The sequence below is a fragment of the Triticum dicoccoides genome, chromosome 7B (genome assembly GCF_002162155.2).
Source record: "Triticum dicoccoides isolate Atlit2015 ecotype Zavitan chromosome 7B, WEW_v2.0, whole genome shotgun sequence".
Classification (NCBI taxonomy): Eukaryota; Viridiplantae; Streptophyta; class Magnoliopsida; order Poales; family Poaceae; genus Triticum; species Triticum dicoccoides.
The window spans coordinates 667672819-667693149 of record NC_041393.1 but is presented as its reverse complement, the minus strand read 5'-3'; the positions used below and the strand labels follow the sequence as shown (position 1 = coordinate 667693149).

Sequence of the window (20331 nt, the reverse complement as noted above, 5' to 3'; positions counted from 1 at the left end):
AGTGTGGTAAATGGATAGCAGCATTGCCCATTCTCTCTTTTTCTCTCTTTTTTTATTTTTTTTATTTTTTTTGGTGGGCTTCTTTGGCCTCTTTTTTTATTTGGGCTTCTTTGACCTCTTTTTTTCGTTCAGAGTCTCATCCCGACTTGTGGGGGAATCATAGTCACCATCATCCTTTCCTTACTGGGACAATGCTCTAATAATGAAGATCGTCACACTTTTATTTACTTACAACTCAAAAATTACAACTCAATACTTAGAACAAAATATGACTCTATATGAATGCATCCGACGGTGTACCGGGATGTGTAATGATTCAAGAGTGACATGTATGAAGGAATTATGAACGGTGGCTTTGTCACAAACACGATGTCAACTACATGATCATGCAAAGCAATATGGCAATGATGGAGCGTGTCATAATAAATGGAACGGTGGAAAGTTGCATGGCAATATATCTCGGAATGGCTATGGAAATGCCATAATAGGTAGATATGGTGGCTGTTTTGACGAAGGTATATGGTGGGTGTATGGTACCGACGAAAGTTGTGTGGTACTAGAAAGGCTAGCAATGGTGGAAGGGTGAGAGTGCGTATAATCCATGGACTCAACATTAGTCATAAAGAACTCACATACTTATTGCAAAAATTTATTAGTTATCGAAACGAAGTACTACACACATGCTCCTAGGGGGATAGATTGGTAGGAAAAGACCATCGCTCATCCCCGACCACCACTCATAAGGAATACAATCAATAAATAAATCATGCTCCAACTTCATCACATAACGGTTCACCATACGTGCATGCTACGGGAATCACAAACTTTAACACAAGTATCTCTCAAATTCACAACTACTCCACTAGCATGACTCTAATATCACCATCTTCATATCTCAAAACAATCATAAAGAATCAAACTTCTCATAGTATTCAATGCACTTTATATGAAAGTTTTTATTATATCCCTCTTGGATGCCCATCATATTAGGACTAGTTTTATAACCAAAGAAAATTACGATGCTCTTCTAAAAGACTCTAAAAACAATATAAGTGAAGCATGAGAGTTCATCTATTTCTTCAAAATAAAACCACCGTCGTGCTCTAAAAGTTATAAGTGAAGCACTAGAGCAAACGACAAACTACTCCGAAAGATACAAGTGAAGATCAATAAGTAGTCGAATAATTATGTAACTATGTGAAGACTCTCTCACATTTAAGAATTTCAGATCTTGGTATTTTATTCAAATAGCAAGCAAAACCTAAGAAAATAAAATGATGCTCCAAGCAAATTACATATCATGTGGTGAATAAAAATATAGCTCCAAGTAAAGTTACCGATGAACAAAGACGAAAGAGGGGATGTCTTTCGGGGCATCCCCAAGCTTAGGCTCTTGGTTGTCCTTGAATATTACCTTGGGTGCCTTGGGAATCCACAAGCTTAGACTCTTTCCACTCCTTATTCCATAGTCCATCGAATCTTTACCCAAATCTTGAAAACTTCACAACACAAAACTCAATAGAAAACTCGTAAGCTCTGTTAGTATACGAAAATAAATCACCACTTAGGTACTGTTGTGAACTCATTCTAAATTCATATATATTGGTATAATATCTACTGTATTGCAACTTCTCTATGGTTCATACCCTCGGATACTACTCATAGGTTCATTAAAATAAGCAAACAACACATAGAAAACAGAATCTGTCAAAAACAGAACAGTCTGTAGTAATATGTAACTCTTGAATACTTCTGCTACTCCACAAATTCTTAAATAAATTGCTGGAAGTGAGGAATTTGTCTATTGATATTCTGCAAAAATAATCAACCTAAAAGCACTTTTCTGTAAAAAAAATGACAGCTAATCTCATGAGCGCTAAGTTTCTGTTTTTTTACAGCAAGATCACATTAACTTTCACCCAAGTCTTCCCAAAGGTTCTACTTGGCACTTTATTGAAACAAAAGCTATAAAACATAATTACTACATTAGCATAATCATGTGTACACAAAAAAATAAGGATAAATATTGGGTTGTCTCCCAACAAGCGCTTTTCTTTAATGCCTTTTTAGCTAGGCATGATGATTTCAATGATGCTCACATAAAAGATAAGAATTGAAACATAATGGGAGCATCATGAAGAATAAGACTAACACATTTAAGCCTAACCCACTTCCTATGTATAGGGATTTTGTGAGCAAACAACTTATGGGAACAAGAATCAACTAGCATAGGAAAGCAAAACAAGCATAACTTCAAGATTTTCAACACATAGAGAGGAAACTTGATATTATTGCAACTCCTACAAGCATATATTCCTCCCACATAATAATTTTCAGTAGAATCATGAATGAATTCAACAATATAACCATCGCATAAAGCATTCTTTTCATGATCTACATGCATATAAATTTTATTACTCTCCACATAAGCAAATTTCTTCTCATTAGGAATAGTGGGAGCAAACTCAACAAAATAACTATCATGTGAGGCATAATCCAATTGAAAATTAAAATCAAGATGACAAGTTTCATGGTTATCATTACTCTTTATAGCATACATGTCATCACAATAATCATCATAGATAGGAGGCATGCTTTCATCATAATAATTTTGCTCATCGAAACTTGGGGGACTAAAAATATCATCTTCATCAAACATAGCATCCCCAAGCTTGTGGCTTTGCATATCATTAGCATCATGGATATTTAAGGATTTAGTGCCAAACATTTTAATGCATTCTTCTTCTAGCACTTGAGCACAATTATCGGAATCCTTATTTTCACGAAAGACAATAAAAAAATGAAGCATATGAGGCGACCTCAAATCCATTTTTTGTAGTTTTCTTTTATAAACTAAACTAGTGATAAAACAAGAAACTAAAAGATTCGATTGCAAGATATAAAGATATACCTTCAAGCACTAACCTCCCCAGCAACGGCGCCAGCAAAGAGCTTAGTTGACGGGGTGTTAGTGCCGCTTACCTAGCCTCCCTGGCAACGGCGCCAGAAAAGAGCTTGATGTCTACTACACAACCTTCTTCTTGTAGACGTCGTTGGGCCTCCAAGTGCAGAGGTTTATAGGACAGTAGCAAATTTCCCTCAAGTGGATGACCTAAGGTTTAACAATTTGTGGGAGGCATAGGATGAAGATGGTCTCTCTCAAACAACCCTGCAACCAAATAAAAAAGAGTCTCTCGTGTCCCCGACGCACCCAATACAATGGTAAATTGTATAGGTGCACTAGTTCGGCGAAGAGATGGTGATACAAGTGCAATATGGATGGTAGATATGGCTATTTGTAATCTGAAATTATAAACACAGCAAGGTATCAAGTGGTAAAAGTGAGCGAAAACGGTATTGCAATGCTTCAAAACAAGGCCTAGGATTCATACTTTCACTAGTGCAAGTTCTCTCAACAAGGATAACATAATTGGATCATATAACAATCCCTCAACATGCAACAAAGAGTCACTCCAAAGTCACTAATAGCGAAGAACTAACGAAGAGATTATTGTAGGGTACGAAACCACCTCAAAGTTATTCTTTCCGATCAATCCATTGGGCTATTCCTATAAGTGTCACAAACATCCCTAGAGTTCATAGTAAAATAACACCTTAAGACACGCATCAACCAAAACCCTAATGTCACCTAGATACTCCAATGTCACCTCAAGTATCCGTGGGTATGATTATACGATATGCATCACACAATCTCAGATTCATCTATTCAAACCAACACAAAGAACTTCAAAGAGTGTCCCAAAGTTTCTACCGAAGAGTCAAGACGAAAACGTGTGCCAACCCCTATGCATAGATTCCCAAGGTCATGGAACCCGTAAGTTGGTCAGCAAAACATACATCAAGTGAATCAATAGAATACCCCATTGTCACCACATGCATCCCACGCAAGACATACATCAAGTGTTCTCAAATCCTTAAGGACTCAATCCGATAAGATAACTTCAAAGGGAAAACTCAATCCATTACAAGAAGGTAGAGGGGGAGAAACATCATAAGATCCAACTATAATAGCAAAGCTCGCGGTACATCAAGATCGTGCCAAATCAAGAACACGAGAGAGAGAGAGAGAGAGAGAGAGAGAGAGAGAGAGAGAGATCAAACACATAGCTACTGGTACATACCCTCAGCCCCGGGGGTGAACTACTCCCTCCTCGTCATGGAGAGCGTCGGGATGATGAAGACGGCCACCGGTGATGGATCCCCCCTCCGGCAGGGTGCCGGAACAGGGTCTCGATTGGTTTTTGGTGGCTACAGAGGCTTACGGCGGCGGAACTCCCGATCTAGGTTTCTTTACGGGGGTTTCTGTATTTATAGGTATTTTTAGCGCCGGTCTCACGTCAGGGGGGTCTCCGAGTCATCCACGAGGCAGGGGCGCGCCCAGGGGGTAGGGCGCGCCCTCCACCCTCGTGGATGGCTTGGGACTCTTATGGCCTAACTCTTTAACTCCAGGGGATTCTTTTGGTCCATAAAAAATCATCAAAAAATGGCACGCCAATTGGACTCCGTTTGGTATTCCTTTTCTGTAAAACTCAAAAACAAGGAAAAACAAAAACTGACACCGGGCTCTAGGTTAATAGGTTAGTCCCAAAAATCATATAAAATAGCATATAAATGCATATAAAACATCCTAGATGGATAATATTGTTGGGGAACGTAGTAATTTCAAAAAAAAAATCCTACGCACACGCAATATCATGGTGATGCATAGCAACGAGAAGGGAGAGTGTTGTCCACGTACCCTCATAGACCGTAAGCGGAAGCGTTATGACAACGCGGTTGATGTAGTCGTATGTCTTCACGATCCGACCGATCCAAGTACCGAACGTACGGCACCTCCGAGTTCAGCACACGTTCAGCTCGATGACGATCCCCGGGCTCCGATCCAGCAAAGCTTCGGGGATGAGTTCCGTCAACACGACGGCGTGGTGACGATGATGATGCTCCACCGGCACAGGGCTTCGCCTAAACTCCGCGACGATACGACCGAGGTGGAATATGGTGGAGGGGGGCACCGCACACGGCTAACGAACGATCCGTAGATCAACTTGTGTGTTCTAGGGTGCCCCCCTACCCCCGTATATAAAGGAGGGAGGGGGAGGTGCGGCCGGCCCCCTTGGGGTGCGCCTGGAGGAGTCCTACTCCCACCGGGAGTAGGACTCGGTAGGAGTAGGACTCCCCCCTCTTGCCTTGGTGGAGAAGGAAAGGGGGGAGGGGAAAGAGGAAAGGGGGGCGCCCCCCCCCTTCCTTGTCCTATTCGGACTAGGGGGGAGGGGGCGCGCGGCCTGCCCTGGCCGGCCCTCCTCTTCTCCCTCATGGCCCACTAAGGCCAATTAACCCCTGGGAGGGTTCCGGTAACCCCCCTGTGTTCCGGTAAAATCCCGATTTCACCCGGAACCTTTCCGATGTCCAAACATAGGCTTCCAATATATCAATCTTTATGTCTCGACCATTTCGAGACTCCTCGTCATGTCCGTGATCACATCCGGGACTCCGAACAAACTTCGGTACATCAAAACTTATGAACTCATAATAAAACTGTCATCGTAACGTTAAGCGTGCGGACCCTACGGGTTCAAGAACTATGTAGACATGACCTAGAACCATTCTCGGTCAATAACCAATAGCGGGACCTGGATGCCCATATTGGTTCCTACATATTCTACGAAGATCTTTATCGGTCAAACCGCATAACAACATATGTTGTTCCCTTTGTCATTGGTATGTTACTTGCCCGAGATTTGATCGTCGGTATCCAATACCTAGTTCAATCTTGTTACCGGCAAGTCTCTTTACTCTTTCCGCAATGCATCATCCCGTAACCAACTCATTTGGTCACATTGCTTGCAAGGCTTATAATGATGTGCATTACCAAGAGGGCCCAGAGATACCTCTCCGACAATCGAAGTGACAAAACCTAATCTCGAAATACGCCAACTCAACATGTACCTTTGGAGACACCTGTAGTACTCCTTTATAATCACCCAGTTACGTTGTGACGTTTGGTAGTACCCAAAGTGTTCCTCCGGTAAACGGGAGTTGCATAATTCTCATAGTTATAGGAACATGTATAAGTCATGAAGAAAGCAATAGCAACATACTAAACGATCAAGTGCTAGGCTAACGGAATGGGTCATGTCAATCACATCATTCTCGTAATGATGTGATCCCATTAATCAAATGACAACTCTTTTGTCCATGGCTAGGAAACATAACCATCTTTGATAAACGAGCTAGTCAAGTAGAGGCATACTAGTGACACTATGTTTGTCTATGTATTCACACATGTATTATGTTTCCGGTTAATACAATTCTAGCATGAATAATAAACATTTATCATGAAATAAGGAAATAAATAATAACTTTATTATTGCCTCTAGGGCATATTTCCTTCAGTCTCCCACTTGCACTAGAGTCAATAATCTAGTTCACATCGCTATGTGATTTAACACCAATATTCACATCTGCATGTGATTAATACCCATAGTTCACATCATCATGTGATCAACACCCAAAGGGTTTACTAGAGTCAATAATCTAGTTCACATCGCTATGTGATTAACACCCAAAGGGTTTACTAGAGTCAATAATCTAGTTCACATCGCTATGTGATTAACACCCAAAAGAGTACTAAGGTATGATCATGTTTTGCTCGTGAGAGAAGCTTGGTCAATGGGTCTGTCATATTCAGAGCCGTATGTATTTTGCAAATATTCTATGTCCACAATGCTCTGCACGGAGCTACTCTAGCTAATTGCTCCCACTTTCAATATGTATCCAGATTGAGACTTAGAGTCATCTGGATTGGTGTAAAATCTTGCATCGTTGTAACTTTTACGACGGGCTCTTTTATCACCTCCATAATCGAGAAACGTCTCCTTAGTCCTCACTAAGGATATTCTTGAACCATGTCCAATGATCTACTTATTAGATCAAAATTGTATTCCTTTGCCAAACACAGAGCAAGGTATACAATAGGTCTGGTTCACAGCATAGCATACTTTATAGAACCTATGACTGAGGCATAGGGAATGACTTTTCATTCTCTTTCTATTTTCTGCAATGGTCGGGTCTTGAGTCTTACTCAACTTCACACCTTGTAACACAGGCAAGAACTCCTTCTTTGACTGTTCCATTTTGAACTATTTCAAAAATTTATCAAGGTATGTACTCATTGAAAAATCTTATCAAGCGTCTTGATCTATCTATATAGATCTTGATGCTCAATGTGTAAGCAGCTTCACCGAGGTCTTGCTTTGAAAAACTCTTATTCAAGTATCCTTTCATGATATCCAGAATTTCCATATCATTTCCAATTAACAATATGTCATCCACATATAATATTAGAAATGCTACAGAGCTCCCACTCACTTTCTTGTAAATACAGGCTTCTTCAAAAGTCTGTATAAAACCATATGCTTTGATCAACTCATCAAAGCATATATTCCAACTCCGAGATGCTTGCACCAGTCCATTGATGGATTGCTGGAGCTTGCACACTTTGTTAGCATCTTTAGGATTGACAAAAACTTTCTGGTTGCATCATATACAACTCTTCTTTAATAAATCCATTAAGGAATGCAGTTTTGACATCCATTTGCCAGATTTCATAAAATGTGGCAATTGCTAACATGATTCAGACAGACTTAAGCTTCGATATGAGTGAGAAAATCTCATCGTATTCAACACCTTGAACTTGTCGAAAACCTTTCGCAACAAGTCGAGCTTAGTAGATAGTAACACTACTATCAGTGTCCGTCTTCCTCTTGAAGATCCATTTATTTAACATGAGTTGCTGATCATCGAGCAAGTCAATCAAAGTCCATACTTTGTTCTCATACATGGATCATATCTCAGATTTTATGGCCTCAAGCCATTTCGTGGAATCTAGGCTCATCATCGCTTCCTCATAGTTCGTAGGTTCATCATGGTCTAGTAACATGACTTCCAGAACAGGATTACCGTACCACTCTGGTGCGGATCTTACTCTGGAAGACCTACGAGGTTTTTGTAGTAACTTGATCTGAAGTTTCATGATCATCATCATTAGCTTCCTCACTAATTGGTGTAGGAATCACTGGAACTGATTTCTGTGATTAACTACTTTCCAATTCGGGAGAAGGTACAAATTACCTCATCAAGCTCTTACTTTCCTCCCACTCACTTCTTCCGAGAGAAAATCCTTCTCTAGAAAGGATCCATTCTTAGCAACAAATGTTTTGCCTTTGGATCTGTGATAGAAGGAGTACCCAATAGTTTCCTTTGGGTATTCTATGAAGACGCACTTCTCCGATTTGGCTTCGAGCTTATTAGGTTGAAAATCTTTTTCATATAAGCATCGCAACTCCAAACTTTAAGAAACGACATCTTAGGTTTACTGCTAAACCATAGTTCATACGGTGTCGTCTCAACGGATTTAGATGGTGCCCTTTTAACGTGAATGCAGCTGTCTCTAATGCATAACCCCAAAACGATAATGGTAAATCAGTAAGAGAGATCATAGATCGCACCATATCCAATAAAGTGCGGTTACGACGTTCGGACACACCATAACATTGTGGTGTTCCAGGTGGTGTGAGCTGTGAAACTATTTCACATTGTTTTAATTGAAGACCAAACTCGTAACTCAAATATTCGTCTCCGCGATCAGATTGCAGAAACTTTATTTTCTTGTTACGATGATTTTTCCACTTCACTCTGAAGTTCTTTGAACCTTTCAACTATTTCAGACTTATGTTTCATCAAGTAGATATTCCCATATCTGCTCAAATCATCTTGTGAAGGTCAGAAAATAATGATACTTGCCACGAGCATCAACACTCATTGGATCGCATACATCGGTATGTATTATTTCCAATAAGTCAGTAGCTCGTTCCATTGTTCTGGAGAACAGAGTTTTAGTCATCTTGCCCAAAAGGCACGATTCGCAAGCATCAAATGATTCATAACCAATTGATTCCGAAAATCCATCTTTATGGAGTTTCTTCATGCGCTTTACACCGATATGACCCAAACGGCAGTGCCACAAATAAGTTGCACTATCATTATTAACTTTGCATCTTTTGGCTTCAACATTATGAATATGTGTATCCTACGATCGAGATCCAACAAACTATTTTCATTGGGTGTATGACCATTAAGGTTTTATTCATGTAAACAGAACAACAATTATTCTCTGACTTTAAATGAATAACCGTATTGCAATAAACATGATCAAATCAGATTCATGCTCAACGCAAACGCCAAATAACATTTATTTAGTTTTAACACTAATCCCGAAAGTATAGGGAGTGTGCGATGATGATGATATCAATCTTGGAACCACTTCCAACACACATCGTCACTTCACCCTCAACTAGTCTCTGTTTATTCTGTAACTCCTGTTTCGAGTTACTAATCTTAGCAACCGAACAAGTATCAAATACTCAGGGGCTACTATAAACACTAGTAAGGCACACATCAATAACCTGTATATCAAATATACCCTTGTTCACTTCTCCATCCTTCTTATCCACCAAATATTCAGGGCATTTCCGCTTCCAGTGACCATTTCCTTTGCAGTGTAAGCACTCAGTTTCAGGCTTTGGTCCAGCTGTGGGCTTCTTTGCGGGAGTGACAACTTGTTTGCCATTCTACTTGAAGTTTCCCTTTCTTTCCCTTTGCCCTTTTCTTGAAACTAGTGGTCTTGTCAATCATCAACACTTGATGCTCTTTCTTGATTTCTACCTTCGTTGATTTCAACATCACGAAGAGCTCGGGAATCATTTTCGTCATCCCTTGCATACTATAGTTCATCATGAAGTTCTAGTAACTTAGTGATGGTGACTAGAGAATTCTGTCAATCACTATCTTATCTGGAAGATTAACTCCCACTTGATTCAAGCGATTGAAGTACCCAGACAATCTGAGCACATGCTCACTAGTTGAGCGATTCTCCTCCATCTTTTAGCCATAGAACTTGTTGGAGACTTTATGTCTCTCAACTCGGGTATTTGCTTGAAATATTAACTTCAATTCCTGGAACATCTCATATGGTCCATGACGTTCAAAACGTCTTTGAAGTCCCGATTCTAAGCCGTTAAGCATGGTGCACTAAACTATAAAGTAGTCATCATATTGAGCTAGCCAAACGTTCATAACGTCTGCATCTGCTCCTGCAATAGGTCTGTCACCTAGCGGTGCATTAAGGACATAATTCTTCTGTGCAGCAATGAGGATAAACCTCAGATCACGGATCCAATCCGCATCATTGCTACTAACATCTTTCAACACAATTTTCTCTAGGAACATATCAAAATAAACATATGAAAGCAACAACGCAAGCTATTGATCTACAACATAATTTGCAAAATACTACCAGGACTTAGTTCATGATAAATTTAAGTTCAATTAATCATATTACTTAAGAACTCCCACTTAGATAGACATCCCTCTAGTCCTCTAAGTGATTACGTGATCCATATCAACTAAACCATGTCCGATCATCACGTGAGATGGAGTAGTTTCAATGGTGAACATCACTATGTTGATCATATCTACTATATGATTCACGTTCAACCTTTCGGTCTCCGTGTTCCGAGGCCATATCTGTATATGCTAGGCTCGTCAAGTATGACCTGAGTATTCCGCGTGTGCAACTGTTTTGCACCCGTTGTATTTGAACGTAGAACCTATAACACCCGATCATCACGTGGTGTCTCAGCACGAAGAACTTTCGCAACGGTGCATACTCTGGGAGAACACTTCTTGATTATTAGTGAGAGATCATCTTAAAATGCTACCATCAATCAAAGCAAGATAAGATGCATAAAGGATAAACATCACATGCAATCAATATAAGTGATATGATATGGCCATCATCGTCTTGTGCTTGTGATCTCCATCTTCGAAGCACCGTCGTGATCACCATCGTCACCGGCGCGACACCTTGATCTCCATCGTAGCATCGTTGTCGTTACGCCATCTATTGCTTCTACGACTATCGCTACCGCTTAGAGATAAAGTAAAGCAACTACAGGACATTTGCATTTCATACAATAAAGCGACAACCATATGGCTCCAGCCAGTTGCCGATAACTTCGGTTACAAAACATGGTCATCTCATACAATAAAATATAGCATCACGTCTTGACCATATCACATCACAACATGCCCTGCAAAAACAAGTTAGACGTCCTCTACTTTGTTGTTGCAAATTTTACGTGGCTGCTACGGGCTTAGCAAGAACCGTTCTTACCTACGCATCAAAACCACAATGATAGTTCGTCAAGTTAGTGCTGTTTTAACCTTCGCAAGGACCGGGCGTAGCCACAGTCGATTCAGCTAAAGTGAGAGAGACAGACACCCGCCAGCCACCTTTAAGCACAAGTGCTCGTAACGGTGAAACCAGTCTCGCGTAAGCGTACGCGTAATGTCGGTCCGGGCCGCTTCATCTCATAATACCGCCGAACCAAAGTATGACATGCTGGTAAGCAGTATGACTTGTATCGCCCACAACTCACTTGTGTTCTACTCGTGCATATAACATCAACGCATAAAACCTAGGCTCGGATGCCACTGTTGGGGAACGTAGTAATTTCAAAAAAAATTCCTACGCACACGCAAGATCATGGTGATGCATAGCAACGAGAAGGGAGAGTGTTGTCCACGTACCCTCGTAGACCATAAGCGGAAGCATTATGACAACGCGGTTGATGTAGTCGTACGTCTTCACGATCCGACCGATCCAAGTACCGAACGTACGGCACCTCCGAGTTCAGCACATGTTCATCTCGATGACGATCCCCGGGCTCCGATCCAGCAAAGCTTCGGGGATGAGTTCCGTCAGCACGATGGCGTGGTGACGATGATGATGCTCCACCGGCACAGGGCTTCGCGTAAACTCCGCGACGATACGACTGAGGTGGAATATGGTGGAGGGGGCACCGCACATGGCTAAGGAACGATCCGTAGATCAACTTGTGTGTTCTAGGGTGCCCCCCTGCCCCCGTATATAAAGGAGGGATGGGGAGGTGCGGCCGGCCCCCTTGGGGTGCGCCTGGAGGAGTCCTACTCCCACCAGGAGTAGGACTCCCCCCTCTTGCCTTGGTGGAGAAGGAAAGGAGGGAGGGGAAAGAGGAAAGGGGGCGCCGCCCCCCCTTCCTTGTCCTATTCGGACTAGGGGGCAGGGGGCGCACGGCCTGCCCTGGCCGGCCCTCCTCTTCTCCCTCATGGCCCACTAAGGCCCATTAACCCCCGGGAGGGTTCCGGTAACCCCCCGATGTTCCGGTAAAATCCCGATTTCACCCGGAACCTTTCCGATGTCCAAACATAGGCTTCCAATATATCAATCTTTATGTCTCGACCATTTTGAGACTCCTCATCATGTCCGTGATCACATCCGGGACTCCAAACAAACTTCGGTACATCAAAACTTATGAACTCATAATAAAACTGTCATCGTAACGTTAAGCGTGCGGACCCTAAGGGTTCGAGAACTATGTAGACATGACCTAGAACCATTCTCGGTCAATAACCAATAGCGGGACCTGGATGCCCATATTGGTTCCTACATATTCTACGAAGATCTTTATCGGTCAAACCGCATAACAACATACGTTGTTCCCTTTGTCATTGGTATGTTACTTGCCCGAGATTTGATCGTCGGTATCCAATACCTAGTTCAATCTCGTTACCGGCAAGTCTCTTTACTCGTTCCGTAATGCATCATCCCGTAACCAACTCATTTGGTCACATTGCTTGCAAGGCTTATAATGATGTGCATTACCGAGAGGGCCCAGAGATACCTCTCCGACAATCGGAGTGACAAAACCTAATCTCGAAATACGCCAACTCAACATGTACCTTCGGAGACACCTGTAGTACTCCTTTATAATCACCCAGTTACGTTGTGACGTTTGGTAGTACCCAAAGTGTTCCTCCGGTAAACGGGAGTTGCATAATTCTCATAGTTACAGGAACATGTATAAGTCATGAAGAAAGCAATAGCAACATACTAAAGATCAAGTGCTAGGCTAACGGAATGGGTCATGTCAATCACATCATTCTCCTAATGATGTGATCCCATTAATCAAATGACAACTCTTTTGTCCATGGCTAGGAAACATAACCATCTTTGACAAACGAGCTAGTCAAGTAGAGGCATACTAGTGACACTATGTTTGTCTATGTATTCACACATGTATTATGTTTCCGGTTAATACAATTCTAGCATGAATAATAAACATTTATCATGAAATAAGGAAATAAATAATAACTTTATTATTGCCTCTAGGGCATATTTCCTTCAAATATAATAGCATGGAACAATCAAAAATTATAGATAGGTCGAAGACGTATCATGAACTCACCCTAATGATGCCATGTCATCATGATTAACAGAATTAAATTTAAATCAACAATTAATTCAACTATCAAATTCAAATTTAGAAATAAGAAAATAAAAATAGTTTCTAAATTTTCATTTAAAATGTTCATACCATCTGATTAAATCCCTAAGCAATTGTCCAAGTGGAACCAAACTCACTGGGAGTTGTAATTTGGCTCCAACAACAATTAATGTGGACCGATAGCATTTAAATTGGCAGATTTGGAATATTTTTTTATGCATTTCCAAATATTACAAAAACCTGTGTATGTCATTGTTACATTCAATAGTATTTATATGTAAACTATCATGATCAACAAAATCTATTTTTCACCTCAAATAATTATGAAAATGGGAGCTATATTAATTAGAAGATAAGGAAAAGAATAAAAGGGAAAAACTACACTATGTACTTTGGCCTGCTACTACAGTACACGGCCCAGCCCACCCAATGGGCCATCCCCTACCTCTGTTCATCAGAGGTGAGGTGGACGCCACACGCGCGACCATGGCCATGGATGGCCACGTGTCGGCCATCCGCCGCCTCCCTGGCATCTATAAGTCCCCCTCGACCCCCTGCACCCCTAGCCCCTGCTTTCCCACACTTCCTCGCTCACCATCTCCAATTGCGCTCGTGCCCGAGCTCGGTCGTGGCCATGTCCTCGTGCCCGAGCTCGGTCGTGGCCATGTCCTCGTCGATCCCGTGGCCAGAAGCCTCCCCACGCCACAGGAAGATGATCAGAAGATCCGCATTGCCGCGATGATCTTCCCCACCGAAGGGCACTTCGCCAAGCTGCTGCATCGCGTCGCCCTCGTCGGTCTTCCTCGTTTTCGTCCTTTGGCCACCGCTATCAATAGCGTCGTCATCAAGCCTTCTCGGCCTTCACTGAGCCCGCCATGTGCTCCACGGTGATCTCCTCTCCTTGTTACCCCTCCCCTCACTCAATCTGTCTCGTTTTCCCCTGCACTTCGGCCACCAAGGCCAGAGCTCGCCCGCGCGCCCTGCCTTGCCTCTGTCGCACGATGTTTTACCCAGGTTTGGGCCCTCTCTTGATGAGGTAAAACCCTACGTCATGCTTCTTATATATTGATTGTGATGGGGTACAGAGTACAGATTGATCTACCCCGAGATCATATGAGGATGTTCTAAGCTCTAAACCTTGCGAAGGTGTACGCGTGTTTCTACAGACTAAACCCTATGACTTATATAGACGCCGGGTGTACCTAAGTTTTACACATGATGGGTTACAATTTAGGGATAAACACGCTAATCCTTACGCTTGAAGTGTATGCCAAGCCTCCAGGAGATCTTCATCTTGATAATGCCGAGGGCCAGGGCAAGCATGGCCCATTCATCAGTCTTCGATGGGTCCTCAACCCACTCCATAACCAAAGGACCAATGTGGCAAACACCCCCTAATTCATAACACCAACAAAGACGACGAGGTTACTGCCCAAACCGCGCCACAAGAGTGACACGGGCGTACGTACGTCTTCGTGAGAATAAATCATCTTGAGTTCTAGAAAAAGCCATCCTGGTTGAAACAACCATTTCGGTTGCTACCACAGCCAAACTTGGAAAATGATTTGATATAACACATAAGTGCTATCTAGTGCAGGTACTAATATGGCCAACAATTAGTACGCCGGATATTGCCAGAAGGCCCTTCCGGCTTGTTTGACTCTCCTAGATAGTTTGGCACATATCGATTCGGGTCAAAGAACGAAAAAATTCGCAACATCCGTCCCATGACACCAATCTACGCCAAAATAAAGAATGTTGAGTTTCCAGAAACAAACAGTGTGATTAAAGGTATTGCCTAGAATTGCTCTAAAAAATGCACTCCATTAGTTGATCCCTCCTTAGGGGAGTATAAGTACATCCTCGACTATAACACGACTAATAGAGTCGAATTCTCACGCTAATCCAGAGCAGATATGCCAAAATATTTTCATATTCAAGCAACTAATTTCTGGGTAAAAGAAGAAGGAACTCCACGGGCCGACCAAATTCCCCCAGTTCTCCACCGGGCACATTTCTTAGACCGGATAACGTGTCTACCTCGGGGTTTGTCGACTCACACAATCTTGCGAGTCAAGCGCAATGCAGATTCACACACGACGCGGAAGACAAAAATTGCATTAAAACATTCTACCTATTTCATCAAATTTTTTTTGCGGGGAACCTATTTCATCAGTTGATCGTAGAAGCCATCTCGACCAGTAAAAAACAGCTCATCAGAAATCCCCAAAACAAAAACGGAAACAGAAATAATGTTTCCAGAAGAAACCAGGCAGTGAAAGCCGAGACGGAAAAGTCAAAGATCTCATTGACCAGCGGGACCCCCGCCCTACCCCCACCCGGGGTCGTCTCCGCCGTCTCGACACGGACACACCCCACCGGCCCACCCCGCACCCACCGCAGCCGTGCCGTCCCTCCTCCACCTCCACCCCCTCCCCCGTCCCCGAGGGGTCAGAATCACTCCGCGCTTTCCCTTCCTTCCCACCCAAGCAAGCGAGCGAGGGTAGCCGAGGGCGAGCCCGAGATCGGCGCGAGCTCCCTCCCCGAATCGCCAGCGGGGGCCGCCGGGGTGGGGCGGGCAGCTCGCGGGGTTTATCGGGCTCCTGAGCGGCGTGGCGGCGGCGGCGGCGGGGGGGTGATGATGGACGGCGGCGCGGCCGGCACGAGCAACGGCGGATCCGGGGCCGATGGGGACGCCGCCAGGAGGAACAACACCAGGATGCCCAAGTGTGAGTGAGATCTGGCCGCCGCCCCTTTCTTCCCCTGCTTCATATGATTCTCCTCGCTGCCCGTGAACCGGAATGGATGTGGTGTGCTACTGGTGGTGCTCTTGGCGGCGCCGATTTGGTCTGGTTAGTTAGCACGGGGGTCTCGGGATGCTTTGCTTGCTAGGTGGCCGTGTTCTCTCTTACTGTTGGCACCACGGTCGGATAGTAGCTTAGCTCTGTACTTCCCTTGCTAAGAACCGGAGCTTACCCTAGTGATTATAGCTCGTTTTATCCAGAGAAGGGCATTCGGACTAGTGTCTAGTTACATGATAGATGGTAGTGCTTGCTTGTGTATGAGCTATGGATATCACTAAACCTTTGGGATCCAAGTGTGGATGGAGTGGTTACTCATGGACGCTCCTGTTCTAGTGGTGTGGCTTATGTTTCTGGCATGCAGGACAATCCTTACTCCTGAATCCTTATGCTCAGATTCCAAGTTCACGCAGCTCGGATAGCAACTAGATTACAATAAGCTTCCTTCATGCTAAGCAACAGAGCTTAATCTAGTAATTTTAGCTCGTTTAATCTAGAAAGAAGAAACACCTTGTGTCTAGTTACTTGATCGCATTGTTTGCTTCTGTATGAGCAATGGATATCAGTACGACTGTGGGATCGATGTGTGGATGAAGTGGTTACTTAGGGGAACTCCTGACCTTGTGGTGCGGCTTGTGTTTCTGACATGCAAGCCAATTCTTACTCCTGGATTCTTATGCGCAGATTCCAAGTTCACGCAGCAGGAGCTGCCGGCCTGCAAGCCGATCCTTACTCCAAAATGGGTAAGCATACTGCCTCCTGAGATTACGGTGTAGAATACAACAGTGCGCGTGCTGTGCAGCTCACAGATGTTTTGGCTTTGTGTTATGCAGGTTGTCTCGGTGTTTTTCCTTGTCGGCGTCGTCTTTGTCCCAGTTGGTGTCGTTTCGCTACTAGCTGCACAAGATGTACGGCGCTGAGCATCTTTTACACCATGTGTTAACATACACAGTTATACACACTGGCAGTTTCTGACTTCACTTATGCTGACTGACTGCAGGTTGTTGAGATCATTGATCGGTATGATCATGCATGTGTCCCACCTAACATGACTGATAACAAGCTTGCGTACATCCAGAATGAGACTATACCCAAAGACTGCACAAGGATTCTCACGGTAATACATAACTGAACGATTATCTTACCGTATAATTATTTCAAGTGAATAGAATTGTGTTGCGTGTGCAGCTATAAGCAAGCACCTTCTATCAGTCTCTTAGCTAAAATGAGATCTTGTTGCTACCGTGCAGGTTACAAAGGAGATGAAACAGCCAATTTATGTGTACTACCAGCTCGATAACTTTTATCAGAATCATAGAAGGTATAGTCTTATTTGATGTTTTCAGTCCATAACCTCTGGAGCAACTTCACAGCTATCCATTTTCATGTTTCTCTGCAAACTGCAAATCGATTTTGTACAATCAAAATAAAAAAGGCATACTACATAGCAGATTAACTGATAATTTGGTTACCATATTGCTAAGAATAGCATGTGTTGGGGGCTTAACATGTACTATAAAATTTCCAATTTCAGGTATGTGAAGAGCCGAAATGATGCACAGCTAAGAGATTATAAGAAGTCAAATACGACAACCTCATGTGACCCTGAGAGGTTCACGGCTGATGGAAAACCAATTGTTCCCTGTGGTCTGATTGCTTGGAGTTTGTTTAATGACACATATAGCTTCACTCGTGGTAAAGACAACTTGACAGTAGACAAGAAGGACATCTCCTGGAAAAGTGATAGGGAGCACAAATTTGCCAAAAATGTCTACCCAAGCAACTTCCAGAATGGTGCGCTCATAGGTGGAAAGAAGCTAAACTCGAGTATCCCGGTATGCAAATTCTTAATCTGTACTGTGTTCCATATATATGTAGGCTACAATTGTTCACTTACTATATATACCCTCAAAATTTTAATTTGCAACAATGGTTCATTTGAGTTCTTTGACTTGGATAAAAGAAGTTCCTCTGGGTATGGAATACCTGTAAAAGTTATTCATGTCAGTTCTCTTTCTATGTGGCAGCTGAGCGAACAGGAGGATCTTATTGTTTGGATGCGGACTGCAGCGCTTCCTACATTCAGAAAGTTATATGGGAGGATATACGTTGATCTCAAGGCGAATGATACCATAACAGTGAGGCTGAGTAACAACTACAATACATATAGCTTCGGTGGCAAGAAGAAGTTGGTCCTTTCCACTGCAACCTGGCTTGGAGGAAAGAATGATTTTCTTGGATTTGCATACCTCATAGTTGGTGGACTCTGTATTTTCTTGGCATTTGCATTCACCTTGCTATACTTGATAAAGCCAAGGTTAGTAGCTTTTGAACTCAGGTCCATTACAGTTAAATACTGCTGATGTGTACCTTTTGTGTTTGTAAGCCATGCGTGAGACATGCATTTAGCTTTCTTGTTTTAGTCCGTAAGTTTGCTGTGGAGATGCTTGTCCACCTAATGCTACATTTGGAGCAGTAATGCTATGGCTGCAGCTAATCTTCTGGATTTTGGGAGTGTTTGGTTCGATATGTAACATAGCAACCCCTAGAATTGTTAGTTTTACCTCTTTTTTTTTGTGAAGCATTTGATTCCTTTTTGCACTTGTGACTTGCCACACTTTCTTAGCCTCCTTTTTGCCTAAATTAGCCACACTTGTGGGCTGTGGCCCGTGGCAACTATTTTGGTCGCCATGGCATAGATAGTATGGCAGTTGCTTAAGGTTAGTTGGGGCAAGAGTGATCCGTCCATGTATACTGACATCCTCCTGACTATGGATGATGTACTGTATTTCATCTTGACTCTCCCAGTCTTGGTAAGATTAGGATGGCATTGGGTTGTATCCTTGTATGAGCATAGTTCATGATTTGTTCTTTTTGTTGAAAGAGATTTTGGGTAGAAGCATATACTCCCTCCGTCCTTAAATTCTTGTCTTAGATTTGTTTAGATACGGATGTATCTAATACTAAAACATGACTTGATACATCCGTATTTAGACAAATGTAAGACAAGAATTTTGGGACGGAGGGAGTATATTATTGCCAATGTTAGTAGGGCCAGCCGACCAGGCAAAGGGCAACCAGCTGTTTCCATTTACTTTGCCTTTTATGCTACTAGTATGCATACACGTGCGTTGCACGTCTTAAATTACAGAGTGGCTTTGGTTAAAAAATCACAGATGTCATTATACAAATGCAGAAGTTAAGTGGTTCTAGAATAGAATGGAGACATCCACGTTTTACTGCTTACCGCGAATCGAACTGCTCGCATCCGTTAGATTTAGCAGACCAATGGTTAGGATTGATCTATAGGTCCAATTCAAAACTGGTACACTATATAGTACTCCCTCCGTCCGAAAATACTTGTCATCAAAATGGATAAAAAGAGATGTATCTAGAGCTAAAATACGTCTAGATACATCCCCTTTTATTCATTTTAATGACAAGTATTTCCGGACGGAGGGAGTACTCCCTCCGTCCCAAAATAAGTGTCTCAACTTTGTACTAGCTCCAGTACAAATTTGTACTAAGCTCAAGACACTTATTTTGGGATGGGGGGAGTATAAGTATAGGTATATACAAATAGTTGGTTTACCCTGGTAGTGTACCATCAGTGCTGCATCCATACCAGCTCATACTTTTTTTTTTGAAACGGAGGCAAAAGCTTTGCCTCATCCATTAATTAAGATAGAAAAGAGTTTTTTTACAGGACACCCACAAACACGGCATGCGGATTATTCGCGTGAAATAAAAGACCCTAGCTTCTTTGCGCCGGCGATGACCCAAAGGTTGGCCTCGGCAGAGATGGAGGAGAGCAAGATTGGCGGTGGAGCACTCTTATGCTTAAACACTCTTGCATTACGCTCGTTCCAAATCGTCCATGAGACGAGCATAGTGAGGGAGGCCTTGGCTTGGCGGTTCGGCGTACCATCGGCGCAGGTGCTTGCCCACCACTCGTCCACCGAGTCGAACAGGGGCCAAGCGGAAGTGTCAAGCCCGTGCATGAGGAATTTCTCAATGACCAAAGACCAAAGACGCCGGGTGTAGCGGCACTTGTAGAAGAGGTGAGGTCCGCATTCTTGCACCGTCCTGCAAAGAGGGCAGAGATCGCAATTTGGCCACCCACG

The 20331-nt window shown here is 42.9% G+C and overlaps 1 protein-coding gene across 1 annotated transcript in view; it reads left to right on the top strand.

Moving 5' to 3' along the window:
• Positions 1–15789: 15789 nt before the first annotated feature.
• LOC119335743 (ALA-interacting subunit 3-like) overlaps positions 15790–20331 on the top strand; it is a 6922-nt gene continuing 2380 nt past the window's right edge. The window contains exons 1-7 of the mRNA XM_037607829.1: positions 15790–16135; positions 16892–16950; positions 17041–17115; positions 17208–17324; positions 17458–17528; positions 17742–18042; positions 18235–18524. Of these exons, the coding sequence (XP_037463726.1) occupies positions 16045–16135; positions 16892–16950; positions 17041–17115; positions 17208–17324; positions 17458–17528; positions 17742–18042; positions 18235–18524 (1004 nt within the window). The 5' untranslated portion in view covers positions 15790–16044. The remainder of the gene's footprint in view (positions 16136–16891; positions 16951–17040; positions 17116–17207; positions 17325–17457; positions 17529–17741; positions 18043–18234; positions 18525–20331) is intronic.